Source organism: Paramormyrops kingsleyae, chromosome 7 (assembly GCF_048594095.1).
Source record: "Paramormyrops kingsleyae isolate MSU_618 chromosome 7, PKINGS_0.4, whole genome shotgun sequence".
Lineage (NCBI taxonomy): Eukaryota > Metazoa > Chordata > Actinopteri > Osteoglossiformes > Mormyridae > Paramormyrops > Paramormyrops kingsleyae.
The window spans coordinates 30,293,665-30,321,442 of NC_132803.1; the positions used below are offsets into that span (position 1 = coordinate 30,293,665).

Below are 27,778 nucleotides of genomic sequence, written 5' to 3' on the forward strand. Positions count from 1 at the left end.
ATGAGGATCCTGCAGAGCATGCATTCATTTGGCTCTCATAGACCATAGTTATACCAGTAACTAGGGTCATTTTATTTTTGCCGTAAGGATATTGTACAGATGGTTCCAGTATAACACTGGTTAATGAACATATAACTCGGTGTCTTGTTAACCTGACAGAGTGTGAAGGAGGTCAGTTTGAATACCTGGGAAGTCTTGTACTCTGTAAGGTTTTTTGAATGGAGAACTTCCAAAACTTCCAAGTAGTCCAAGCTGGGCTGTTAACAAGCAGATAGACTAGAACATTTATCTGAGATATGGCTGGGGATGCTTTGGTCTTTAGTTGGATGGCGGGTGTTGGGTTTGGGAGATGCTGCATTAAAAGGCCCCTGGGGGGGGTGGGCGTACCGTCTCCATGCCGCTTTGGCTCTCCCCAACCTTCCTCCAATGGCCTCTGGTCTGCACAATTTGTACAGCCTGGTGGGAGGGGGGATATCGGGGTGGCGTGTGTGTTTATGATTGAAATCGATGCCACATGAGGGTTTTTGTTCAGTGGGCCTATTAAAGGCGACCGCTGAGGTGTGGCTGGGGGGAAGCTAATTTACCCAAAGCCCCGTCGATGTCTTCATTCTGTCTAGATGATAGAGCGTGACGGGCCGCTGTGCCGGCATCCAGCACTCGCACATGCCACCAAAAACAAGCCAAATACAGTCGCTAGGGCCGCTGTCACTGGCAGCCGCTGATCGCTGGCGGCTTCTGGACAGCGGCTTTGCACAGAGAAGGGTTGTCAGGGCTTCGGGTAACTCGAGTCTAGGCTGCATCACAGGAATGGGCTTTAAAAGCGGATATGAATGCCCTTTGTCAGAGGGGCCGTGTAGCTCGTGTCAGAAGTTAGCACGGCTGCTAACTTGCGTTAGCATGCTGCTAATCTCATTCGTAAAATTATGTCTTGAAACAAGATTGTTGCATTAATTTATCCACCATTTTAATCTTGCTTCTCCTGTGGACAGGCAAATTATAAAATGTGCTTTGCAACATCTTACTAGTTACAAATGCCCCTGGGCTGGATACGTTTTCATTTAACGGGTGGTTCTGAGTGCTGGAAATAACAGAGGAAATCTACTGTGCAGAAAACCCTGCTCTTTCCAAAGTCTGTGGTCAATTTTCTTGCCTCATGTCGGATCTGGCTTCCCATTCAGGTCAGGTGAGAATACATTGATTTCCATGTACCACTGTCCTGTAAGAGAGATGGGTCTGACAGGAATAGCTTACGTACTCTGTATGGGTATGTATGTACTTGCAGGCCTCCTGTCTCATAAGCATAAAAAATATGAATAAAACCAGGTAAATTGCTCCACTGATCCTGGCAGAGGCCTGTTAAAAGCCTGGTGCTCGACTGCTGGGAAGGAGCCAGTACTGTGACAGGGACCCTAACTGCATTCATGTCTGTCTTCTCTCCAATCCCGTTTTGCGTCCGCAGACTGCCAGAAAACGTGCATTATTGCGTTTGCTGTATCGGGTTTCACCAAGTCTCGTTCTCTGACACCGCTCAGCTCTGATGGGACTCCTCTGATGTTTTCGTTTCATCCCGCCCCCCCATTCTCACTTCCTCCGGCTGTTTCCGTGTTCTGCGTATCTGAGCTGAGCCTGGAGGAACATTTCCATAACAAGCTCTTTACCGGAGACGGCCTTCCTCAGAGGGAACACAGGGGCGTTTGGTCTGAGAGAGGCAGCTCTGGAGGCGGGATGGTGCGGGGGGGGTGGGGGGGGGGGAGTAGCATTGATGCATCTGCTCACTGCGCCCTTGCGAGCGGGATAATGGGAGTGTAGCGTCAATTTCACCGGGAGAGGCAGAGTATCTCCAACCTCGGTTCAGGAAGTGCATTGGCTTATCGGGGGCAAGGGGGTGGGGGTGGGGGGGCAAAGGTGGCTTCCTGTCATTCTTCTGCTGAGTTGGGTTCCCATGAGCGGCCACGCTGAGCCCAGTGTGCCCGGAGCGGAGCGAAGGCAGGTGGAGCGCCGTGCTGGCCCCCGGACACGTCGCTACGACGCGCTAAACGTAGCTACATTCCAGGGTGCCTGGGTCACACGGAACCGGAACCATGCACACCATCCACGGGCTCTGCCGGACCTGCATCGAGCGGACGCTGCCTCAGGTTGGTCCACCGGTAGAGGGGAGCAGGTGGCGGGCGTAAGGGTGGCTCGGCGGGTCGACCCGCAGACCTTTGTCTGTTCCATGGATCCGATCGCCGCCGTTTTGGTTGCGGGCATCGGCTCTGTCTGTTACGGGAGAGGATTATTTATAGATTTTCCAGGGCTCTCAGATGGGTTCCAGGGCCTTCGGTGGAGAGGCTTATTGCTATTCTGTTTTATTGCAATGTTTCTCCTCTTTCTGCGGACAGTGATTAAACTTCCACCTAATTACTAACAAGAAAAATCGCAGCATGACCCTCAGTCATCCTCGGGGGGGGAGGGGGGGTGCACAGTTAATTTATTAATCCTCAACATTGAATTCGGGTGGGGTGGGGGGGACAAGATAAAAGAAGAGGAGGAGACTGGAAATGTGGCAGTAGTACCTGCTGAAAGGTGAGTTAGATGGACACAGCTGGGGGCACAGGGGGCATGGCGGGGTGAGTGTGGGGAAGGAGGGGAACTAGAGGAATGTTTGGGCAGGGAATGACTGCTGCGTTTGGAATCAGGCACGTGTGATTAAGGCGCTCCCAGGAAGGACAGAAGCAGATATAAGTTTCACCTGGTAGAGAATGGTTGTGAGAAGAGCTGGATTCGGAGAAAGGGTGTGAAATGGGTGTGACTTCATGGGAAGGCTTGATAAGGGGCGTGGCTTCCAAGGAGGGCTTGAAAAAGGGGTGTGTCCTCAGAGGATGGTGTGAGAAGGAGTGTGGCTTCAGAGGATGGTGTGACAAGGGGTGTGGCTTTGAAAGAAGGCTGTGAGGGGGGGTGTGGTTTCAGAGGAGGGCTGTGAGAGTAGGCGTGGCTTCTGTTATCCTCACCCTTCATTGCCTGGCTGGGAATCAGACACCTCTACCTCAAATGATGCTCCTGCCAGGAAGAATTGAATGAGAGTTCTTGTCACACTCAGAATAAAGTCTGGGACATTGCGTTCTGAATTCTGCTAGTAATGTTAAATGTGCTTACACCCAGAAACGGGATCCCAAAGATCTAAGTAGTCCGATTTATCCTCTTTAGTAAATCTGTGCTCTGCATTGTTTGTTGTGAGCATGGATTTAATACAAATGAGATCCGCTCCGCCTCAGCCGTTGTGGGTGGGACTTTCCGCAGCAGTGTGTTGACTCCAGTGCAGATGGCATTGACAAATGGGTTTTTTATTTCCCGATAAAACAGTTCAACACGGGTGTGACTCCTCGAAGGCCTGAGACAATTTGTCACCAGATCACGCCGGCATGATTATAAGCTAGAACAATCTCCAATACAGCCGAGAATGTATTAACCAAGAGCTGTGCTTGTGAGGCGCCTCTGGAGGGAAGAGCGAGCCTGAAAATGGGCCTGCATTTGGGCTGACATGGGAAGGACTTCATGTGGTTGCCCAGTCAGCTCTGCATCGTTCCAATACACCCCCCCCCCCAAAAAAAAAATAATGCTGAGATGACAATAACGACTGGAGGAGATTGTTTCCACTTTATTTGGATAAACATAAAATTGTGAGGTGGGGGGTTGGGGGGGCTTTCCCTGTGGTCTGAGCTGGGAACTGACCTCTAGCTACCAAAACTGGAATAATAATTATGAGATTCTGATCAGCTCAGAGCAGGCATGCTGGCGGGATACATCCCACAGACGTGCAGAACGAACGCTGACGCAACTCCTGCGGCTCATTATGGAATATTCCAGGCCCATCCCAGGTTTACAACGGTGCTTCCCAGACAGGGATTGGTGCCTGTGGCATTATGACGTTTCATAATCAGAAGCTGATGGGTTTGAATACCGTAAGGTGAGCGAACATTCTACCTTTTGCGGGCCTGTTGATCGGGAATTGCTGGGATCACTGTATGTTTGTGACGGAAAAGCCACTTTATTATGGGAAAAAATACTGTAACCCATAAGGAACAGAGTGGGTCTGGCAGAGCTGGCAGGAAAGCAAGGTTTGTGTAAGCGAGGCGAGTGTGCGACTGAAAGGATGAACCTCAGTGAGCTGAACGAAAGATGAGCTTTCTGGAACATTCTCCCTGCGCCCACGGTGATCTGAGCCTTTGAACATTGCTGATACAGGATGAGACGGCTGCCAAAGTTGCTGTCTCTTTGGATGCCTGAAGACCCCCACCCCCCAGGCTTGTGAAAGCCAGTCTGAATCTGAGAATCTGTGAAGGCCAAAAGCGAAACACCTCAACCACCTGTGAAGGCCAATCAGAAGATATCTAAAGGTCATCTGTGCCATAAATTAAGGATCTGTGATGGCATCGGTCAGTTAATGCCAGTCTGTGACAATCCTGGTTGGACAATAAGGAGATCTGCATGGCGGGGAGGAGTTGGGGGAATCAGTGACTTTGGTAGGATTTTGGTGCTTAAAAACCTGAGTAAAGACAGCAGCTTTGGTTTTAGCAAAGGAGTCAGGCATGGAAACAAGGTGTTGGCTCTATAGATATGATTACATACTGTTTAATCGCCTGATAGGTGATCTGATTGGCCAGAGTTTTTCCTCGCCCCAATAGGTGGTCTTATTGGCAAGATAGGCGTCCCACCCCAATAGGCGATCTGATTAGCTGGAGAAGCTTCGTGCCTCGATTGGTGATGTGATTGGCAGGATAGGTGTCCTGCCCCGATAGGTGATCTGAGTGACTGGAGAGGCATCATGCCTTGATTAATGATCTGATTGGCAGGATAGGTGTCCTGCCCCGATAGGTGATCTGAGTGACTGGAGAGGCATCGTGCCTTGATTGGTGAACTGGTTGGCTGAACGTGCCTGACTTCTCAGCCCTTATCCTGAGTGCAGCATAGCAGGACTGATCCTTCGCTCTTACCCAACCCACCCTAAAAGCCCAGCACATCAGCTGGCTCTCACGCTCAGCGGGCATGCCGCTGCCCCCCCCCCCACTCCCACTCCCACCAAGGTGCCCCCCACAGCTGCTTCGTTTTCCCAGGGCAGCGTCTTTTCTCCCTCGCCGGCCGCCGACCGCGATGTGACCATGGGGGCCCATCAGTGTCGCCTGGCAGCGGGAAGATTAAACAAGACCCCCCCCATCACTTGGTAGGGATAATGGAGGACTGAGGAGGGGAGCATTACAATAGATGGCTTGGGAAATTATTTAGCGCGATTTAACCGGAGTGAGCTCACCAGTGTCGCCGGGAGACCGCAAAGCGAACGCCTTTTCCCCCTCGATTTTCATTATCATTTATGTGTTTGGCAGACTTATAAAGAGCAGCTTACAAGGGCTGCGTGGTGAGCTACAATGGAGACGGTCAACAGGAGAGCCGAGACTCAAAGTTCAGGCACAAAACGCAATATTTAAGCGAAACCGTGACGAATGGACCGGTTTGTGCTGTGGGACCGACACATATTGGTTTTTCTTTTCAGGCGTACCGGCTTTTGCCTAGTGGATGGATTACGTTGTTAATGCTGCAGTTTAACCGGGCAGTCGCCCACCGCGCTGCCCAGCAGGACGTTCAGGCAGGTCAAACGCCGGTCAGCAGATGGGGGCGGGCGGGGGGGGGGCATGGCCAAGCTGGCACCGCATGGTGACAAGTTAGCCAATGGTGGATTTGTCTCCCACGCCCCCACCAGTGCCCGCTTCCATAAGCTCATTTGTCGTGCCTCTTCGCCCCACCCCTCGCCGGCCCCGGTTTTTTGAGTGGTACTAAGAAGGATCATGGGAAGGGGAGAATCAGCCTGGTATCAGTTGTCGAGTCACAGGAAGGGAGGAATTGTTCACAAGAGTCACAGAGCGGAGAAAAAAAATAGCAGTCGGTCGGGATGATGAAAGGGCTGGACGACATTGGATTTCATTGGACCCAGCTCTTTGTTCTGATTGGATGGAGGGGAAAAGACATTCTGTGGTTAGTCGGGTGACCATGGCTGGCCTAAATGTCTTCTGTGTCTCTGGGAGGGAAATCAGCGCTGCAGGGTTAGCCTTAGCACCGGGTAAGGGGCAGCAGGCGTGTAAGGTGTCGAGAACCCGCTTGGGGCCTGTTTCCTAACTAAGAAAGAGCGGCCACAAGGAGCAGAAGCGATGTGGACAGACTGTAGTGTGGCTGGCTTGAAATGAGGCACTTCCCCAGCAGGCTGGGTCCCATGTCCTTGGCAAAATGGGCCCTTCACTGCCTCTCTTGTTCCCACCCATTCTCCCCGACAGCTGAATAATGCCGCTGGCTGAACTGATGAATTATGGGTCGTGTAATGGGCGGATCGTGCTGCGAGGGTCTTGATGGTGTTAGATGCCGTGTGGCCAGATGGTTCTCGCCTGTGTGTGCCGGTGTGCGGGATTCCTCCCACCTGCGAGGGGTCACCACTACACCACAGTGACCATGCTGCTGTCTGGCTTTCCAGGTCACCATTCTCCGAGGAAAGGATGGCTACGGATTCACCATCTGCTCTGACTCCCCCGTGCGAGTCCAGGCTGTTGACCCAGGCAAGGCTCCGCTTCCTCAGTCATGTGTGTTTGTGTATATTGGTGTACAGAATTCAACAAAACATCCCCACAATTCGCCACTTCTTGAAAAGGAGGCTGAACTGTTCAGATAAATACTGAAAGTCATGTGAATGTTATCAGTCCCTGTCTGAGTCCTGGTGGAGCCGCCGATTGTGTGAGTTACCCGAGAGTCAATGACAAAAGTGAAGTGAATGTAAGAGGGTGTGTGCATTTTCATGGTGCCATGGGGCAGGTCAGCTGATGTGTCTCGCCTGCGCCCCCCCCCTGCCCCCCGACCCTTAGGCGGTCCGGCGGACCGGGCAGGGTTGCGCCAGCTGGACACGGTGCTGCAGCTGAACGGGCAGCAGGTGGAGCGGTGGAAATGCATTGACCTGGCGCATGCCATCAGGTGCGTCCTCGTGCTGATGAGGGACCCCCACCCTGGTTGAACACCTGACACATGTCACATGGGCATCATAAGAAAGGCCATATTCATTCTCCACTGCCTGTATATTTAAGTATTTGTGTGAAGCTTCAGCGACTTGCTTATCTTTTCATCCATTAATTTATTTAATTTTATAGAATTCCTTCCTTCTATACGTCATAGACTTGTCTTGGTTATTGTCTTTATATTTTGACTGAGGGAACCGTGCAAGAATTCCTGTGTACTTGTATTTCCATTCCTGTGCAAAAGAGAAAAAAAGTTTTCAATTCACTTTCAATTCAATTCAGTTCGGTTCAAAGCTTGCCCTGCTCTTCAGGTTACCTGGAGTCCTTGCACCGCCACGACCCCTCAGATCACATGTCATTGTCAGCCTCTCTCATGTCCCCACAGAAACAGTCACAGTGAAATCACGGTGGTGGTTTGGCGCACAGCGCTGGCGGCCAAACCGGCCTTCGAGGGCCTCATCCATAGGCCGTCCTACAAGTCCTCGGGCCATGAGCCCACTTCACCCCCCAGCCAAAGGTGGGACAAGACTCTGCCTGTGCCCCCGCTCCCAGGCCAGCACCGGCAAAGCCGCCGCATGCCGGCAAATGGCTCGGAGGGCAGAGGCGGCCTGTGGGGTTCCTGGCGGGAGAGGAGGAACGAGCCGGATGACAAGGACAGGTCACAGACCCTGAAGGGTGCCCGAGTGACCTCGCCACCGGGGGACAAGAATTACATCATCCTGGCCCCCATCAACCCCGGGAGCCAGGTAACTTGGCAGAACCTGGCTGAAGAAGATAATCATGGAGTTGATGTCAGGCCGACAGGAGTCCCTGAAGCTGCCTTAGGCTAAAACCGCAAGGGGCAACGCAGACAGAAGACTCCTGTTTCTGTTTCATGCAGGAAGTGGAAATGAGGTTAGGGTGGCAGAGAGGTATAGCCGGGCTCAGGCATGCGAGTGTGGGTGTGTCTTCTGGGGAGAAAAAAAACACAAAGTTCCATCTTATCTGATAAGTGGTAAGACCACCCGATCTCACGAAGATGCAATGCATTGTGGGAGGGAAGCGAAAGAATCTGGGTAATAATCCACTTTGTAACCCTGGGACCCCCCTCCCCCCACCCCCATTGTTGCTGAGGCATACAGAAGTCTGACCCATGGCGAGCGTTCGTTTTGTCACATGAGAGTTTTGAGTTTGAGCAGGTGAGGGGGGGCTGATTGTGTCATTAACTGCCTCCTCCTCTCTCTTCCTGTGTCCATCCCTCTCTCAGATTCTGCGGCCTGTGTATCAGGACCGGATCAGCACCCTGGGTGAGCCTTCATCTGTCTGACAGTCCTTTCCAGAAATACCACCCTGCTGATTTTTTTTCCCCTTTCGAGTTTCCATTTTAGTCCATAATCATCCTTGCTGTCTGTGCAGTTTAATGTACGAGCTGCGTTTTCAGTCAGACTGATAAAACGCCTATTCACATTTTACTCATTCTGCAGACACTGTGATCACACCACCCCGTTTTTCCACGCATCACAGACACGACCATTTATCTCGCAATCTGCTGGTCGCCGTCTTTCGTTGTTAGGGTGTCACAAGGGATGAAGAGGAAGCCCCTGCTTACCGGGGTCTTCTTCAGCTGGGGCGGAAGACGCCATCCTATTAAATATACATCAGAAAGCCAGTCAGTGTGTGGTGGCCTTCGGGGAAGGTGGTGCCGCATTTCACATGTTCCACTTTGACAGGCGATATGTAAACACATGCTCTGTAGTGTTTGTTCTTGAGAGAAATATGGAGCCAAATCTAAAGCTGCAGAAGGAACTTCTGCACAGATGCTGAGGCTGCAGTCTCCTAAAAGCAGTAAAGTTAAAGGGAAATGACTGAATGAGTGTTAGTGTCATAATACTTTCATTATGTTTGGACACCTGGAAGTTGAAAATTTACACACAGATCAGGTTTCACAATAAGAGCCCATTACACAGCATTACATGCAAAATAGTGCAACTAGATTTTTAAGCATGGCTAGTCATCAGTCTTTGGTTAAGTTATGCGATTGGTTTGCGGGCTGGTTTTTGGAGTTACAAAGAGCTCAGTTTCACATGGACTCACAGCTGAACATCAAGACACCCAACAGCCAGTAAGCACTGATTAAATGCTTTTAGCCAACTTTTTACCCTACTCCCAAAATTAATTTTACTCCTGATTTCTGGTCGGCTATTTTTCTACAGGGCGGATGTATCAGACGTATCAAACCAGCAGCCACCAGCAGGGCGGCGCTACCCATGAGAGCCCCGGGTTCCCGGGCAGGACGACATTCCTGCGGCGGTCGACCGGCAGCAAGACGTCCAGGACGCTGCCCACCCCCGCAGGCCACCAACAGAACTGCAACTACGCCAACTACCAGAACTGCACCGTCGTCCACTCTCACCTGCCCCATGGCAGCTACAGCACTTACGTCAAGCTGACACCCAAGATACTCATCTTTCCCATTTTCGTCCAGGTCTGTCATCACCCTCCCCCCCTCACCCTTCATCTTTCCTTCACGTTCATCGTGACGTTGACGTGATGATAGCCATGTGTATTTGTGAACTGTTCGTGATCGATATGCGAGCGGTTGTAGTGCAGGACGGTAGAGGGATTTCTGGCAAATTGGGTGCAGGGGTGGGTGGCTGCCTGGGGGGGGGGGGAGGGGTGGGGCATTGTGAGAGCAGATGTGCCATTTTAAATAAAACATGCCTGTCATAGTCGCTCCCTTGACACAACGCTGCAATCCCTCTTATTGGACACATAGAATCGCTAATGAACATGCGGATGCAGGCAGGTCTGCCTTCCTTGGTGCCAGATGTTGTCCCTCCAAACTGGGATTTTTTTGGGGGGATGGAGATATATCGAAAGCACTGGCACAGAACTGGCACAGAGGCACAGCTGAGAGATTTAAATCCTCGCTGTTCCTCCTCTGCCTCACATCGTGCCCGATGTGCGCGGACTTTGTTCCGGAGGCTGCAGGGGTAGGCGGTGGATGAAAGGCCAACTGCCTGCTAGTCCCAGCCCCAAAACCAGACGAACCAGAAGCGTCATGCCATAGGCGATGGAAATACATAAAAATATAGCATGTATGCGGTATATAGGAGCGGCATGATGGTATTGAGGCTGGCCATTCGAAGCAGGTATGTGGACGTTCTTCCCTTCCACGCATGAGGTTACTCCGGTTTCAAAAAATGTGGTAAGGCAGATCTTCAGATTGGCCATAGTGTGTGATGGCGTGCAGACTCTAATCGACTTGCATTCCACCCAGTGTGTCCTCATGGCGCCTTGGACGGGCTCCTGCTTTGCTGTGACTCCGCTGGATAAGTGGTTTTGGACGATGGATGGATAGATAATAGCCATTTCACCGGGATACAAACCACAGTCCCACCCAACGAACCTAACAGCCCACAGCTATGGCTACTTGAGTTGATCATCCAGTTGTTAACGAATGCCTTAACAAGAGCCAAGCACAGAGGAACCTTTTCTGAACTTACCTAGGATCTAATCGGGGTGATTCTGGGATTTTTTTAAGTTGAGGAGCCTAAGAGGGGCCATAATTCATGCAGAGGGGCCAACCTTATCATTAGCCAATGACATCGGTGAGTGACAGGGGAGGAATACTACGGGAACCAATCGGCTTTCAGCTCGGGCCAGTGCCCCAGTATACTCCACTGTATCTAATCCCATTTTTGATATTGCTGTATCAATTTCCCTATGCTTAACTTCGAACCCTGGTCTCCGATGTTTAACAAAGTGACCCAAGGCTTAGTGGGCCACCGTGTTGCATCATAACATCATATGCCCTTTGCCAGATTTTGTGACTGGTTGATGTGGTCTGCAATTTTACTGCAGTCCACCCTGCACACAGGCCTGCTCGTTTGCTGAAACGGCCTGCATTGCTGGTGATTAATCACTCACACCTACAGCGACTCTGACCTCATAGGGCGTTTTTTTTTGGTTTCCTTTGCTGTCTTAATTTGCAACAGTGTTAGCGTGAATGCGTGGGTGGTCGTGTCTGCGATTTAGAGGGCAGCGGCCCCGCAGGACGTCACTGCTGTGGTGGTCGCACTTCCTGTTGCACTTCCTGTTGATTGTATGAGATACTGAGAGAAGAAAGAGAGTGGAAGGCCGTCCCTGGAGCCTTGTCTCTCATACGTGGAGGTCTGCAAAAGGAAGTGGCTTCTTTTTTCGCCTTGCATCAGACGGCAAGAGTGACATCCCCTCTTCCCTCCCTCCCCCCACCCCTGCCACTGTAAGTGCTCAGTTTACCAGCACAAGGTGTGTTTTGTAAGCACCGCGCGGAGTATCACTCACTCTCTCGTGTCGGAGCTGGACCATGGACCCCCTGATGAAGATGGCGCTGGTATGCTTGCTCCACATGTTACTCTCTGGATGGGCTTCTTCTTTGGGATCTCTGCCGTCCCGGGTGTGATGGTGTGGTCACCCTGGTGTGGGGCGTGTGTGATGTGTGTGTGTGTCTTGGGAGGGGTGTGCGATCAGTACTAACTTCCCCCCCTGCCCTGTACAGCCCCTGGACCTGTGCAACCCGGCGCGGACTCTGCTGGTGACTGAGGAGATGATTTTACATGAGAGCAAACATCTGTCCATCAAGGTAACAGCATGAGAGTGTGGGATGCTGTCTGTGTGTGTATATGTTACTCTCTGTGTATGTTACTGCTCTGTGTGTGTATGTTACTGCTCTGTGTGTGTGTTACTGTCTGTGTGTGTGTGTTACTGTCTGTGTGTGTATGTTACTGCTCTCTGTGTGTGTGTTACTGTCTGTGTGTATGTTACTGCTCTGTGTATGTTACTGCTCTGTGTATGTTACTGCTCTGTGTATGTTACTGCTCTGTGTGTATGTTACTGCTCTGTGTCTGTATATGTTACTGTCTGTGTATGTTACTGCTCTGTGTGTGTGTTACTGTCTGTGTATGTGTGTGTTACTGTCTGTGTGTGTGTGTTACTGTCTATGTGTGTATGTTACTGCTCTGTGTGTGTAAATGTTACTGTCTGTGTATGTTACTGCTCTGTGTGTGTGTGTTACTGTCTGTGTGTGTATGTTACTGCTCTTTGTGTGTGTGTGTTACTGTCTGTGTGTGTATGTTACTGCTCTTTGTGTGTGTATGTTACGGTCTGTGTGTGTATGTTACTGCTGTGTATGTGTGTGTGTTACTGTCTGTGTGTGTATGTTACTGCTCTTTGTGTGTGTATGTTACTGTCTGTGTGTGTATGTTACTGCTGTGTATGTGTGTGTGTTACTGTCTGTGTGTGTATGTTACGGTCTGTGTGTGTATGTTACTGCTGTGTATGTGTGTGTGTTACTGTCTGTGTGTGTATGTTACTGCTCTTTGTGTGTGTGTGTGTTACTGCTGTGTGTGTGTGTGTGTGTGTGTGTGTATACTACTGCTGTGTGTGTTACTATCTGTATCTGTGTTGGTGGTCTGTGTTTGTTTGCCTCGGTTTGTTGCTGGTCTATTGGCGCTTTTCCACTGCCACCAAGAACTGATCTGTACCCGAGCTGTACCACAGACTGGTGGTTTTCTATTATGTATTACATATTAAGTATGCGAGTTGTACCCGTACTCGCGCCGACACGACCCTGCTGACCAGCAGGGCCGAAAGTGTGACCGAACCTGTCTGGTTGCATCAACACCATGTAATTGGTCAAAATGCACAGAAATACCAGTGGGTTTCTGTGCATGGATTATCTGAAGAAGATATACTATTCATTATTAGAAGTATGACATATCGCGATGCACTGGTACATTCTCGATAACTCAGAACCTGGAAGTTTCCAACCTCCTATTTAAAAAGGTACTAAAGAACAGCTAAATGGAATGATTTGTAATGCAAATTTACACAAGCTAATGCTAGTTTCTCTAGTGTTTGATGCTAAGATAACATGGTGATTCGTGCTAGCAGAGAGCAGTACATAGGAAATCATGCTGTACACTGTGTGAAGAACAGGCTTGCCGACTATCACGCATCTGGCGTGACACTCTCACTTTCAGACTCACACTCATGCAGGAAATCTTACGGCAGACCTACATTATTCCATTATAAACCTAAAATTAGGCACATCAAAAGCATTGGTGCAGTTTGCAAACCCTACACAGTAACTATTTACAGTAATGAAACTCTTACATACATGTAAATGCGTGTGCAGAATTGTCTCGAATTGAAAATGTCACGCCAGACCAAATTTGGCAATGCTCTCTTGATTAAGCGGCTCTTCAGTCACCATCGCTCTCCAAACCCGGCAATGCCTTTACTGACCCACCCCCCCCCCCCCGGCAGTGGAAACCGAAGCAAGCTGGAACTGCACTGTAACCAGTGTCTCTTTGCAGTACGGCTCGGATGCAACTCAGGTCCTGTATGCCAGTGGACGAGTGCCATAAGTCTTAGTGATCTGAGAGTGTGTCTGTGTGTTACTGGTCTGTTTGTAGGTGTGTGTATGTGTGAGTGTGTGCTCTCTTTTCCTGTGTGTGTGTGTGTGTGTGTGTGTGTGTGAGTGTGTGCTCTCTTTTCCTGTGTGTGTGTGTAGGTGTGTGTGGTCTCTGTTTGTTGTATCACTGAGGAATTCAGGCCTTCTCATCTCCCTGCCGCTGTGCGATGCATGAACACAGCAGAGCTGAAAGTGGCAGAGAGCCAGAGCCATGACCTATATTAAGCACCCCTCACTTTACACTCCTAACAGCACAATCATGTGTCTGGGAGGTGGGGGGGGGCATTGCTAGGCTCCCACGCTGCACGCATGGGCGGCAGCCAGTCACTGTGACACAGCATCATCATGGGTGGGGTCTTGTGCTCGCTCTTGCTAACGAAGCTTTCCTTTTATGGGGGAGATGGCAGAGGCAGACTGTAGGACACGGGCTATGGAGAGCCCCCCCCCCCAGTAATTCTTTTGGTATGGTACTTTTGTCACTTCCCTTTTCCACTGACTTAAATTTCAGTACCAGTACCAAAAGTTCCAGTACCTAAAGTACCAAAGCGGTTGGGGTGGATCGGTTATGCAAATAGCCTGCCTGTGAAGCACAATGCAACCACCATCTTTAAAAAAAAATTATAAACTCAGAAAACAATGATAAATCAAGTTTTTAAAAAAAGTAATAATAATGTACAGAGACAAACAGAAACCCAACCTTTAATTGCGATCTGGCCGGAAAAACAGATACAACAACATTAAGATGGCACGACAAGAAATAAAAAAGCATTTGCTGTACTATATTATAGGAAATTCAGATATTGCAGTGTGATTTTGTTGCAATAAATACTGGGATATTTATAAAGCAGGAGTTCAAAAGAAATTTCTCACAAATCTATGTGTGATTTAAACAGCAAGGATAACAATGATTATGATTGTCTTGGAGAATCTGCTTGGAAAAGCAGCGGAGGTAAACTTTAAACTTATTTTTAACATATGCTAGATAATCCTGAAAAGGAACTATTTGTAATGCTTGCAAAGTTTTGTTTCCCATGACAAAGTAAAAATGTTTTAGCAAAACTTAAACCCCCCACACTATAATGCAAGGATAGTATGATGGTATGAAAAAACTTGATTGTAACCCAGCTATCACAGTCCTTACGATGTGAGAAGTCCTCACACATTGCCCAGCACTATAATACAGACCGACTACAGCTGTTTTTTAAATCCACTACAAAATTCCCCGCCTGCCGTTGTGATGTCATTTAGCGGTGGTATCAGTTTTTACAGTATTCAGTCCAACTCAAGGAAATCATGCCAGGTTCACGTCCTGGGACTCGAACACACAACCTCCTGGTTTCTGATCATTTTTGTAGCCCACACTATGCTGTCTGGCACTGAAATGTGATTCCTCTAATGCTCCGTGGCGTTGAAGCACTGCTTCCTCGTTGCTGGCATCATGCCACTTCCAGGCCCAAAGCCATCTCTGGGTCAGCCGCTATGCTAAGGACTGAAAACCCTGCTTCACAATATTCCGTGGAAACTTTGCTCCCTAGTCCACTCCATACATAATCATAACTCATCGTTTATCCGTTTGTAAAGACTGCTTACAAGTCAGAGCTCAAAAACCACTGAACAATGTTTGCAGTCCTTGCTTTATATTCATAAGGTAAATACAGAGAAACAAGCTAACATGCTAACTGCTTGTGGCACCATTCACATGTGAAGTTGTATTTATATTTTAGCACATTAGTGCTGGGCTGTAAATAAGAGTGAGAAGGGTGTAGCTTAGCAGGATGATTTTGTTTGAACTGGTCTTCAAGGACGGGGTGGTGAATATGTATGACTGTCACAGGCAATGCCCAGTTAACAGGCTAATCTGGGCTATAACCCAGGGCCCCAAATTGTTAGGGGCTAAAATTTTATTTTCCAGTTGATATAGCAGCATTGTATGCTATAGGTTAAGGCCCCAACGGTGCCAGGCAACCAGCATCACCCCCCCCCCCCCCCCATCCCGCTTACCTCACTGACCTTAGCTTAGCTACTCCGTCCTCATGCCCGCTGGTACACTCCAGCTCACATGGCACGCCTGAAAGGTGCCGGTAAGCAGGGCATCGTGGCATGGTGTTGTTTTTCAGCACATGTTTTTTGGAAAGAGAGACTGAGTGGGGTGGCCATTGTGATAATATTATATAAAGGAAACCGGAGTTGGACTGGGGGTGGGGGGATTAGCTGGGAACTTGCAGCGATAAAATACCTTACCTTGTTTGTTCCGCTTACCCGCTATTATTCTGACATTCCACATCTCCCAACGGCACACGTTTGCAGACATCCCTGACTGACAAGCAACAGTGAGAATACATCAGCGGGGGGGGGGGCGTGTTGTAGTTTGAAAAATGTTGTCCGCGTGAGTCTCTTCTCCTGTCTGCTTTTCATGCTGTGGATGGAACACTCTCTGTGTTTTTAACAGCACTTTAGTTCTCGCTCCCTCTAATGAGGCAAACTTTCAGCACAGCCATGAAAGAGAGAGGAGATCCAAACTTTTGGTGTCAGTGCAACATAATGGAGAATAAAAAAAAGAAACAAAAGGTACGTCAGGTGGAGCAAGGATTTCGTCCACATTATAGCACTTGCACAAATAGGAATACTATCACAGCAAACGAGCAATTTGACAAACAAACAGGAATATTATCACAGCAAACGAGCAATTTGACAAACAAACAGGAATACTATCACAGCAAACGAGCAATTTGACAAACAAACAGGAATACTATTACAGCAAATGAGCGATTTGACAAACAGGAATACTATCACAGCAATCTAGCGATTTGACAAACAAACAGGAATATTATCACAGCAAACGAGCAATTTGACAAACAAACAGGAATATTATCACAGCAAACGAGCAATTTGACAAACAAACAGGAATACTATTACAGCAATCTAGCGATTTGACAAACAGGAATATACTATCACAGCAAACAAGCGATTTGACAAAGAAACAGGAATACTATCACAGCAAATGAGCAATTTGACAAACGGGAATACTATCACACACAAGAATACTACCACAGCAAATGAGTACTTTCAACAATTAATAGGAATACGACCACATACAAATGAGCACTTTCACAGTGTACTGGAACAAATAAGAGCATTTTCACAAACAGCAAGGTGCTTATTTAATAGGTGCTTAAATAACGTTAATAGTGTGAGGTACAGTAAGAGTGAAGCGACACAGGGACTCCCTTGTCTACATTATCACTCTGCAGGCTGTTATTTTCTGGTCAGTGTAGCTCGATAAGTAAGGTGAGGCACGTGACGGACACCACGGCCAACAACCCTGACCCTAAGCCTAACCCTAAGCCTTCTACAGACGTCCACCAATCAGGAGCCACACCAGTGTGATGGGGGCGGGCCGCTCTACTGAGAAATCGTGCCTTGGAAAGCCCCGACTTTGTCACGCTGCTGCCACCTCCACCCCCTTCTCACCCCACCCTTTTGTGTCTGCATGCGCCAGCCACAACAAAGACCTCTATGCCTCTAATGCCGAGTGGTGCACGCTCTTCTCTGACTCCGCGCCTCTCCTCTCCCTTTGGGGGGAGGGGTGTACGGCGAGATGCCTGCCAGTCGCTGTGGGCTGCCGGGGGGCTGATCTGGGCCTGGCCGGGTCTGAGGTTTGACTGTATTTGACGATGTGTTGAGTGATCGTATTTTATGGCTCGGTCTTGACCAGGTGGTCAGAGTTTCCTGTTTCACCAGGGGCCTCACAAGGCTCTGAATTGCTGCTTCGTTTTCCGCCAGAACCTGCCAGAATCTTATCTGCTAGAGCTGCAAGTTTATATTACAATTTACGTTACGTTTATTTAGCAGATGGCCGTTTTTGAGGGTACAAGGTCAGACAGTGCCTGGAGCAACTGGGGGCTAAGGGTCTTGCTCGAGGACCCAACTGTGAAATTCTCCGCTCATCCTGGGATTTGAACCAGCAACCTTCTGATCCCTTGCACAGCGTCCTACTTCACTGAGCGGCACATTGCCCCGCCATCACAGGATACGTTTCCCAATAGCTCCCCTTAGCAACTAACATAGTTGGAACCATTCAGTGGATTGGTTCCAACTTTCTGAAAAGTTGGATTGGTTCCAACTTTTTTCGTGCATACAGATGATTTGCTGTTTTCTGCTGACAGGCAGGATTACATCTGGCTTGCGTGAAATATTCATGAAGGTTTTGCGGCCTGGTGACAGAGGACAGCGGGGATGTGTGTGTGTGTGTGTGTGTGTGTGTGTGTGTGTTTTTGAGAGAGAGAGAGAGAGAAGCCAGAGTTCCCTAGGGAGCATTGAAGGGTGAGCTGGAGGCACAGGAGTGAACCTCCCTGTCCGTGTGGAACAATGGGCTTTTCTTGTCCCTCATTGTTTGTTCGTCCACTGACAAGAGACAAGAGATGAGAGTCGCTGCCAAGAAGTGGCTCTCGAACAGGCCAGGAAGGAAGCCCTCTGTACCGTTACCTTCTCCACTCTGCCTCTGCCACCCCGCACCGTCGCAAAGGAACTCCCGTTCCGAACTCCCATCTGAACTAGAGACACAGACAGAGAGAGCACATACAAGCAGTTTGGAGCAACAGTTATTCCATAAGATGAGATTTGAAGCAGCAGAATGGGCCCAGTAGCTTGATGGACAGTTTGTGTGACTGTCAGACCAGGAAGGGTCACCAGGTACAACGGCAAAAAGTAACACACACACAGTGTCAGACAGATCCTAGGGGGCGGCTGCCCTCCTTGTGCTGCCACATTTCTGAATGATGCCCACCTTGTGTGTCTCCCCCTGCAGGTGACAGTGTTCATCTACACTGACTTGATGCTGGTCACCAGGGAGGATGAGCCCGGCCGCTGTAATGTGCTGCAGAACCCCCTCTTCCTCAAGCACCTCCGGCTGCGCGAGGGTGAGTGGGCCTGCCGCCCAGCTCCGCAATGCTGCCGCCACATTCTGGAATGTTCCGCAGCCGCCATGGAATATGTGTCGATGAGTGCAGGGTTATGCAGGTTTCAGTGACTCTGAGTGTAAAATCAGTTAATATCGTTGTGGATCCAGATGGGACAAGGCTGATGTCAGCACTGCCCAGATAGATCTATCATCTGTCATAAATTGTCATTTTTACATTGCCTTTATTCAGCGGATGTGATCCAAAGCAACATTCATTTTTAAGAACACAGAGTCAGCTTGACCCTGGGACAATTGCGGATTATGGGTCTTGTTTAAGGACCCAGCGGTGAAATCAGTTCTGCTGACCAGGGGTTTTGAACTCGCAGCCTTCAGATCACAGACAAAGCACCCGGACCCCCCCACCCCTATGATTTTGTTGTTTTTTAAAATCAGATACTTATTTTAAAAAAATTTGGCAATATTGTGAAATGGATATTTAATGGCCATCTGACATGCTGCACACACAGTAAAATCTGCCCTTTATCTCCATAAGGACCTTCACACAGTAATTGTTGTTAGAGGTCGTCAACATTTTTCTTGGCCCAGTTTGTTGTCCTGTGCGACCTAGCGGGTTCCTATAAATAAACACCAGGGTGCCAGTCAGGCATAGGCGTGGGGGCAGATCAGACCCAGCAGTGACGCTTTCAGCCTGGAGGGTTGGGGTCCAGGCTGGATAATAGACCACGTCACCCTGAATCATGATCCCCGAAGGCCTGGAGTCCACATGTGTGGTGAGTGAGTCTCTCCAGGGCTGAAATAGCATGGAAATGATGGGTTATCTGGAGGGCTGAGTGTCCCATTGCCGTCCCCGTAACTGGTAAAGACCCCAGACGCTCAGGAGCGACACTGACAAAGCAGACGTGTCAGGTGGTGGCTGTAGCTGTGCGGCTTTCACAGATCCATGCAGGGTCTGGAGACGCCATGTCCTTTTCACGCTTTTAACCCTCTGATCAACAATGAGTGCTGGGACCCACCCCGTAACTCAGGCACGTACCGAAGGCCTGTCACTCATCACTGCCGACTCCTTAGACTTTGCGCCGAGGTGGGGTATGTGGAGATGTTTAGCCACAGGTTCAAGCTCAGATCAGACTCCTCCATGCTCCCGGTGCCAAACGAGGGCCATCCCCTATTTTAGGAATATCCGTAGGGGAAGATGCGTTTGATTTACTTTGTTCCCTGCGCATGGGGTTAGCTGGCGGGCTGACTGAGAGGTCTTTTTTCTCTCAGGTCTGCTCTGTCCCCAATGCAGGTGCGAAGCAGTCTTGAAACTGTCAAGCTTGCTTGGTCTCCACTGATTTTGTGACTGTGCAGAACATCTGCAAAGTGCATAATACATGAAAACGTCGTCAGAAACTCAAACCCTTGGCGCCTTCGCTGAGTGGAAGGGGGGGGCTTCCTGCTTATCTCACCACCTGCCCGTCACAGTGGGATTCGAGCTGCATCCCACCTGTGACTCGCATGGTCAATGGGGTCGGGAGGGGGCGTGGGAGCACCCTGCTGGCTTGGAGTGGAACTATTGGTCAGTGGGGAAGGGGGCTATGGATTCGCACCCCTCATTGTTTTTGCTGCACTCCCCAAGGATGAAAGAGGCGCCAAGACTGGGTGTTGGTGTGTGCCGGGGCTGGGCTGGAGGGGGGGGGGGATTAGTGTCTGTCTCAGCAAGGACTGCAGCACTCGTGTGGATGGGAGCCGCAGTGTCTCACGGTGGTCAAAGGTGTCAGCAGTCTGAGTGATTGTGGGGTTCTTGTGTGTGTTTGAATAGGAGAGAAGTTTTACGGAAACACACCCTTCAGAAAAGCTGTAAATGCTGATATTACTAACCGCGCATCCTGTCCAGGCTTATGTGATCAGAAAATTATCAGGAATTCTTTTATATAGCCTCAAGGAGTAGGGAACCTAGTTAAGAACAGAGAGTACAAATACAGTAGATTATTATGCTAATCAGTGCGGTAAAGCTCAAGATGAAGCTGGGATGTTAACTTGACATCTCTGCTCTGAGGTCTTTGTGCCAAAGCAGTACAAGGCTACCCTCTGCTGGTGAGCTTTAAGAAGTGCCATACCTGGATTTGATGGGGAATATTTTAAAGGACACTTCCTTTAGGACAGGGGTGCCTGTCTTAGGAAGCACAGCACACATGGCAGCCCTGGACAGGATACCAGGACATTATGCAATTTCATTTTAGCAGTTAGCATTAGCATCGTGATTGAACCACCGCATGGTTGCCCGGGACACAGCTGTATGGCCGAATGCGTGGCATGTCAGAGTTAATGACGCACCTGGGATGAGGTGCTGGATGCCTATGGTGTGGGAGAAGCGGTGAAGTACAGCTGGCCCACGAGTCAGGTGTTGGCCGGTGTCACAGTGGTTGGGTCATACAGGTACTGTGGTGGACAGACGGGTTTAAATGACCCCTTTAAGCCACCTGTGCATTTCGAACTTTGTCAATGAGAAATGCAGACCCCTTACAACATAATAGCTTCGAGTTCTTTTTTATGATTACAAAGTGCTGTTTCTAATGTCACCTGCATAGTGGTTACCACTGCAGCCTCATAAGCAGTTATTCATGGATGGATGAACATTTATGCTGTGCTGGTGAAGTTTTACCCAATATTTAATAGGAGTATACATAGAATAACAATACTTTATTAATCCCTGTGGGGGAAATTCTATTTTCGCCTGTCCCAGCTTGCTCTCCATGAGACACAAATACAGGTGAGAGCAGGTTTGTGGGGGGGGGGGGGGGGGGGGGTTTATAGTGCAGGATCGGCCAGCATGCAGCATCCCTTGAGCTGGGGGGGGGGGGTGGGGATTAAGGGCCTTGTTCATGGGTCCATGAAAGTCCGTGAGTGATTATTCTGCCAAGGCTGGGGCTCAAACTGACGACCTTCTGCTCACAGGCACAGAGACTAAGCTCACTGAGCCACCAACCATCCTCATACAGACACACTGTACTATAGCCATGCTGAAAGGTTTCACTTTGTATACTTTTATGCTTTCTGTACTATTATGCTATAATTTTCAGTTATTACAAAGAGCCGCCATATTCATGGCCCAAGTAAGATTCCTGAGTTTGTTTGCCTTAAAGCCCCCCCCCCACACCCCCTGCTTTTCACTGCTCTGCTGTAGAATGACTCTCTCTCCCTTCTCTTAACCCCCCCCCTCCCCCTTCATGCAGATCCCACAGAGGAGCTGAGGTTCTATATCATCCACATGACGGAGGTAAGCATCAGGGTGGGGTGGGATGTCCCCACAGTTTAGGTGTGCTGGAGGTACTCATTCGCCCCCGTGGTCCATCCACCTCCCCCAGGAAGAACAGAAACATAAATATATATAATTATAAATGTTTCTGTTTTTTTTTTTTTTTTTTAAAGGGGACTTGATTGATCAAAGTGAGCCTGAGTCGCGACCCCCCCCCCCCCCCCCGGCATAATGCCCAATGCTTCTTACATTTTGTTTCCTCTTTCCTGTCATTTTGGAGTGAAAATGCACTTTTACCAGGGAAGTACTTACTTATCCTTGAATATAGCTTGCAGGTTTTAGCCTGACATTTAAACAGCCACAGTGCCTTAAGCAGATAAATAATTCAATGAAACTCATAAGCAAGAATCCAGACTTGAAGGTAACGCTCCTGTAAATGCCTGCTGCTTGATATCTATCGATAATTCTACACGTATCGACTCACCCTGATTATGGTCGACATTTTAGGAACATTCACGTACTTCCAACGGATGGAGTGTCCGTGAAATTTTGGGTTTATGCCCCGCTGCTGTGTGAAGTGAGGATGCAGTTGTGGGAGATGACTGTCTATGGTTATGTTCCAGAATGTTCCATCTATCAGAAAGGCTTTCACGTTATCATTGTTACAAAGAAACTGAGCCCTTTAAGGCAGGGGAATGGCAATATCCGGGATAGGCCTGCACCCTCCCCAGGTGCTGGAGGGAATCTGAGAGGATCCCATGGTGGGGTCTCGTTGTTTGAGGGGGGGGTAATATGGTGCTCTGTCCCCTCCAGACACAACCATTGTGTCCTCAAACTAACCCATCTGCCCTTCTCTTCATGGTGCTGCTTTCATTCATTTATTTTTAAACCCAGAGGTGAAAAGTTCAGGTCCATAAAGTATAAATCCAGGCCAAGATTTTGTTCCAACTAACCAGTTGCGTATTCTGTGACTGACTCTTTATACGCAACTAGTTAGTAGAAACAAAATCTTGGTCTGGATTTGTGCTTTCTGGACCTGAACTTTTCACTTCGGTTTAAGCCTAGCATAAGTTTGCATCAATAGTAATGGATTGTCATATAAGGAATCCCCTCAGGAACTTGGATTCCTCCTTTAGATCCCGAGGAACCTTTGATTAAGGAGCCTGTCCTTAGCATTATGCTTTGTTCTTTTTTCTTCTCTTGTCGACCCCCAATCCGCCCCCGCACCCCACCCTCCCGCCTTCAAAGGGGCTCCATCACATGTGCAGCCCACGGTCTGCTCCTGTGATCCTCCTCCTTGTTTCCCTAAAAACTTTCTCCACCATCGATTCCCCGTCTCCACGGATCATGAATTTTGCATCGGCGTGTGCCGTATAAAATTCTGTTTCATCTTAGCGGAGCAGACAAATTACTGGCACGTTCATTTTTTTACCACTCTCTCTTGGCTTTCTTGCCCAAAAAAGAAGATATTCAGGATCCCCAATTAGGGGTATAAAACGCAGCAGCTTTGCGCAAGCGGGGAAACCCAGGCCCGGCTCTAGCCAGTGTGCGGTTCCGGTTTCATTTCCTGTGTGGATCGTGTGTACGGACCCTAAGCGGGAAAAGTCGTGCCGTGTTAGTCGAGCTGGAGGTTGAATTGAAGAAGAGCAGCAGGCAAAGTGTTCAGGCTCACCATTTAAATGATTTACTCCCATTGGACATGATACTCAGGGATCCAGTGTTCTGACGACACAATCAAAAGGAGATCTTGTAAGATCATGAGTCTGGGTGAAAACCCAGATGCTGCCCTTTTGACTGTGAAAAACCCTGAAGCATTGTTTTAGTCTCTAAATGTCTTTAGCAGGGGCAATTCTAGGATTTTTAATCTGTGGCATAACAAGGGTCATAATTTATCATTATCCAATGGTATGTTTTGAATCGATGAGTGACAGGAGAAGAGGCATTCTGGGAGCCAATCAGCTCTCAGCTGGGGCCAGTGCCCCTTGGTCTTTAGTGAACCTACCAAGGAGACACAGCCGGTGGGACACTGGCGTCAGAGAGGAGGATCGCCCTCATACAGGAGTTTAAACCACTCCAAACAGATGTTATCATCTAGCACTATCTCTGAGGTCAGACGGGATCCCAGCTGGCAGACTTCTGACTATAACAAAATGAAATCATTCACCCCTAAAACTTTAATCAGCACACACCATATGCTAAATTAATTCACCTTTCGTTAATTAACCTGATGCCAAAAGCGCTTTGCGCTCCACTTGCTACCACGCAGCCTACTTCGGCTTGAAAGTTCATTGATGCTCCACCATTTACTGCTTCTTTCTGCCCGACAAATGAAAACATGTATTCGCCTCATTCATCTGTCCTCCCCGTGGCAGACTGGACTGCGTTCTTCCCAGCAGAGTTACAGCTAGTCAGGGGTGTATGCAGGGGCGGGGCCAGAGTGGCACTGGCTGCAGCTGAAAACTGATTGGTCCTAGAGTGCCCCTTCCTCTGTCACTCATGGATTCAAAACATATCATAGGCTAATGATAAGGTTGGCCTCTCTGTATGAATCATGGCCTATCTCACGATTCCCCATCTTAAAATATCCAAGAGTCGCCCCTGGTTAGACGCCTATCAGACCACGAGAGGATGTTTGGGAAATTCGCAGATTCCAGCCACCATCTTTGACCGAAGCCCACTGCATCATTCATGCTGTTCCAGAGAAGCGGCTTATGGGGCCTCTGGGGCCACCCGACCTTGAGAACTGGCCGTTCATTCGATTTGACCCCCCCCCCCCCAACATGCAGTGTCCTGTATCGTGAGCACCTGGGTGCAGTGCTAGCAGGCCTGGGGGGTGGTAATAGAAAGCAATCTCATTAAAGTCATGGGTCACAAAGTTTTGTGTAATTTATATTGTCGTCTTCTGTTTGTCACCTGCGCCGAGTTCATAAGGCCGGGCTCTCGATCTGATCTCGTAATGTTGGGGGGGGGGGCGCTGCCAGTCCCGTTCATAGACCCGGAGGGGTGGGCTGTATGTGATAAACAAGACACCGTGAAAGTGATTAGCGGCCGTTCTTTTCTTGATGCTTCTCCGGGTGGTGCTGTGCTCCGCTCCCCGTTTGCAAACTGAGGACAGCTGTGCTCCAGTGTCCCCGGGCTGAAAGCTGGCGGGTTTGGATCTGAGTCTCGCCTTGTAGAAATGCAGGGAATCTGTGGCCTCCGAAGATAAGCGAGAGTGACAGCGGCACGGACGTGTGCCGTGTCTTGTCAAAACGTGGCCCATCAGTGCGAGCCGGCAGAAGCGGGGCCTGATGAGGCCTGGGGTCGGGGCTACTGGGAGTACTGGGAGAGCATGGAGTCACACGGGCTGCCTCCTAAACACTTCCTAAAATACGAGGAAGATAACTCTCAACCAGCAGGCGAGTTTTCTATATGGATCCAGATTAGCCATAGCAATGTTTTGTCTTGTTTCGGCTCTTCAGATGGTCAGTGGACATATTTTAATCAATCTTCTGTGCGCCGAGAGAGACAGAGAGAGAGAGAGAATATGCTAAATAGGATGAGACAGGCACTCGAAAAACAACAAAAAATCTGCTGAGTAACACCCACAGCAGGAAGCAGGCCTAAGCTGGCTCGACAGTTGCCCTTCACCTTATAACTTGACGTAAATCCTGCCCCCTCCTCCCCCACTCCACCTCACCCTGAGATCTGGAAACAAAATGGCTTCCTGACACTGCAGTGTTCTCCATGTCTGAAAGTCAGGTCTAAGCAGACAGGGGTCCTACATGTCACGGGCTGGTTCACACCCGTCCCTAGCCCCCCTCTCCAGACCACATTTCCAAATGCACCCCCCTGCAGCCGCCCCCCCCCCAGGAGACTATGCTCTATTTTGGCCGGCCGAGGCTTTAAAAAGACGGCGTCCCCTAACCCACATACGCTGGCACGCTAAGAGTCGCGGAGGCTGATCCGAGGCTGGCTGAGGAGAACCGGTCATGGGCAACGTGTCCAACAGACCCGAAATGAGGAGGCAGAGTGGCTGCCCCCCCGCATCCCACGACATGGACCCCCACCAGCGCCTGCTCTGTGACATCACCGGCGTGAGTGTCGCCGTGCCTGTCCATGGAGATGGTCTCCCAGGAAATGACTTTACAAAGACAGAAAGTCCTTCAAGTGGACATTTCTGCTGCGGCGTCTGTGTGAGCTAATCCTTCTCCGTTGGGGCTCGCAGTGTCATGAAGGACAGTCCTCCTTTTTCAGCTGTCCCTCGCTGGGGTGGGTTCTGAGCAGGCGAGCCCCATCGGCAGCTGCTGCGCTCCCCTGTTTGAGGTGACGAGCATGCGGAGGCAGAGCGGTCTTCGAAGAGGCTCTGGAGTTGTGTGACTGAGTAGCCATCACAGTCACACGGCATGCTCTAACATGACTCGGAAGGCAGGATGCTGCCGTTTCACTCCGGGAAAAAACACACCTCGCTGAAACATTACACTGTTACTTCAGTCTTATGGGTGTGTGTGTGGGGGGGGTGATTTAGTCTGCTGTATTAATGGAGGGATCTTGGAGGTTTGGGGGGAAGGAAATGAACTGGCTGGTGAGCAGTAGGGCATCTCTACAGAGGAGGGTCTGGAATGTTCTGGTCCGTTCCGGCCATGCTGTAGAGCACCGTGCTGTTCAGCTTTCTAATCTGGTGCCGGAATAATCCCCCAGGCTCAGAATGACACGCTTGGGATCGCTGTCAGACGGCTGGGACTTGGGTGTGATAAAGAGGGCCTTTTTTAAGGGGCTCAATGTTTGTACATCCCTCACCCCCCCCTCTCGGGTGTCCAGCTGTGTTCGGCGTGGCCATCTGTAACTGCCTGCCCAGGCTGTCACCATCTAACCTTAATTGCACCAACAGTTGATTTGCTGTGAGCCTCGGCGGGGGGGGGGGGGGGCGGGTACTGCAGATGAAGTTTGAGGCAGCGAACGCTTGACACGCGGCTGAGTTTTATCGCTCGGATGGGAGTGCGGAGGCGACAGGGGTCTCGTCTCAGGCAGCGCCGTGGATCTGTATCTAATCGTTTAACTGCTCCAGACTCCAGCAGGCTTTGCACCCAGTGAAAGCCAGCGTTCCTGAAATAGGGTGATGGCTCTCCTCCCAGTGGAAAAGTTTGATGGTGGCTAATATCTAAATCATGGCGGGTACTGATTTATATGATCATCTGCTCCTTCTGCTGAAATTTACAGTCTGCTTTTCCTCCTGCCTAATGAACTGATCCGCATGGACAGGCTTATCCAGGACAGGGGACTAGGGGCATCCTTGATGGATGGATGTATGGAAGGATGGATTGAAGGAATGATGGATTGAAGGAATGCTCTTTCTGCTGCTTTTAAATAACTTTGTAAATGTTGATTTGATGCAAAATGACTTCTGACTTGATATGAAAGGTGATTTATCAGAACAGCTCAAAAACTCGACTCTGTTATTGGATATACTGCCTTTTTAAATAGGCAAGATTTTGGCCTGAGAATCACCGCCCTTAGCCAAGCAGGACAATTATATGTTTTGCCTGGAGGCATCTTTGCCATGACTCCTTCAATGCAGCTGGTGGTGCAGTAGTTATGGGCTTAGTTATGGATTGAAAAAAAAGTTTGCATCACGTCTCGGGAAGGACAGACACAAAGGTAGACGTGAGGAAACCAAAAGGGGCTTTATTTAAGCAAAAAACAACAAGCAAGGCAAAAGGAAATGGACCACGAGGGGTCAAAACGGGGTAGGGAGAATAAAGAAAGAACACAGGGCAAGCTGGGGAGCACATGCAGGCAGCAACATCAATGACTGGACTGGGTAGCTCAAGACAGGGAGGCACTGTATACATCACTGATGAGGGAGCAGACGAGAGGCACCTGGGGTGATCCACACGAGGGCTGTAATGAGAGGAAGGATTAAACAAGTAACAGGTGTGGTTCATTAGCGCCACAAAACGGAGAGAACGAGGGCATAGGAATGCAGGGTGTGACAGCTTGTCTTCTGCCAGGAAGTAACTTACTCCACTATAAAAGGATGATCCACAGTAAACTTTTCCCACTGCGTAAATCAGGGGGAAAAAAATCAAGGGCCTTTTACAGTTTCTGTTTGGATAATCATGTCTGCCAAAAAACAGTGATGAAACTCTGAAGCTGCTCTTTTAAAAGAACATGCT

General features: G+C 49.4%; 1 protein-coding gene across 6 annotated transcripts in view; it reads left to right on the forward strand.

Moving 5' to 3' along the window:
- The window catches only part of rgs3a (regulator of G protein signaling 3a), a 92,888-nt gene that overhangs the window by 10,458 nt on the left and 54,652 nt on the right, over positions 1 to 27,778 (forward strand). For 2 of the 6 annotated variants that reach the window (XM_072714754.1, XM_072714751.1), the window contains exons 3-10: positions 6,497 to 6,578; positions 6,882 to 6,987; positions 7,414 to 7,774; positions 8,275 to 8,314; positions 9,221 to 9,492; positions 11,548 to 11,631; positions 18,272 to 18,383; positions 21,601 to 21,644. In XM_072714754.1, the coding sequence (XP_072570855.1) occupies positions 6,497 to 6,578; positions 6,882 to 6,987; positions 7,414 to 7,774; positions 8,275 to 8,314; positions 9,221 to 9,492; positions 11,548 to 11,631; positions 18,272 to 18,383; positions 21,601 to 21,644 (1,101 nt within the window). Of the gene's footprint in view, positions 1 to 1,933; positions 2,136 to 6,496; positions 6,579 to 6,881; positions 6,988 to 7,413; positions 7,775 to 8,274; positions 8,315 to 9,220; positions 9,493 to 9,676; positions 11,383 to 11,547; positions 11,632 to 18,271; positions 18,384 to 21,600; positions 21,645 to 25,551; positions 25,700 to 27,778 lie in introns of those variants that run through there. The other 4 variants (XM_072714752.1, XM_072714753.1, XM_072714755.1 and 1 more) reach the window with 4 other exon arrangements.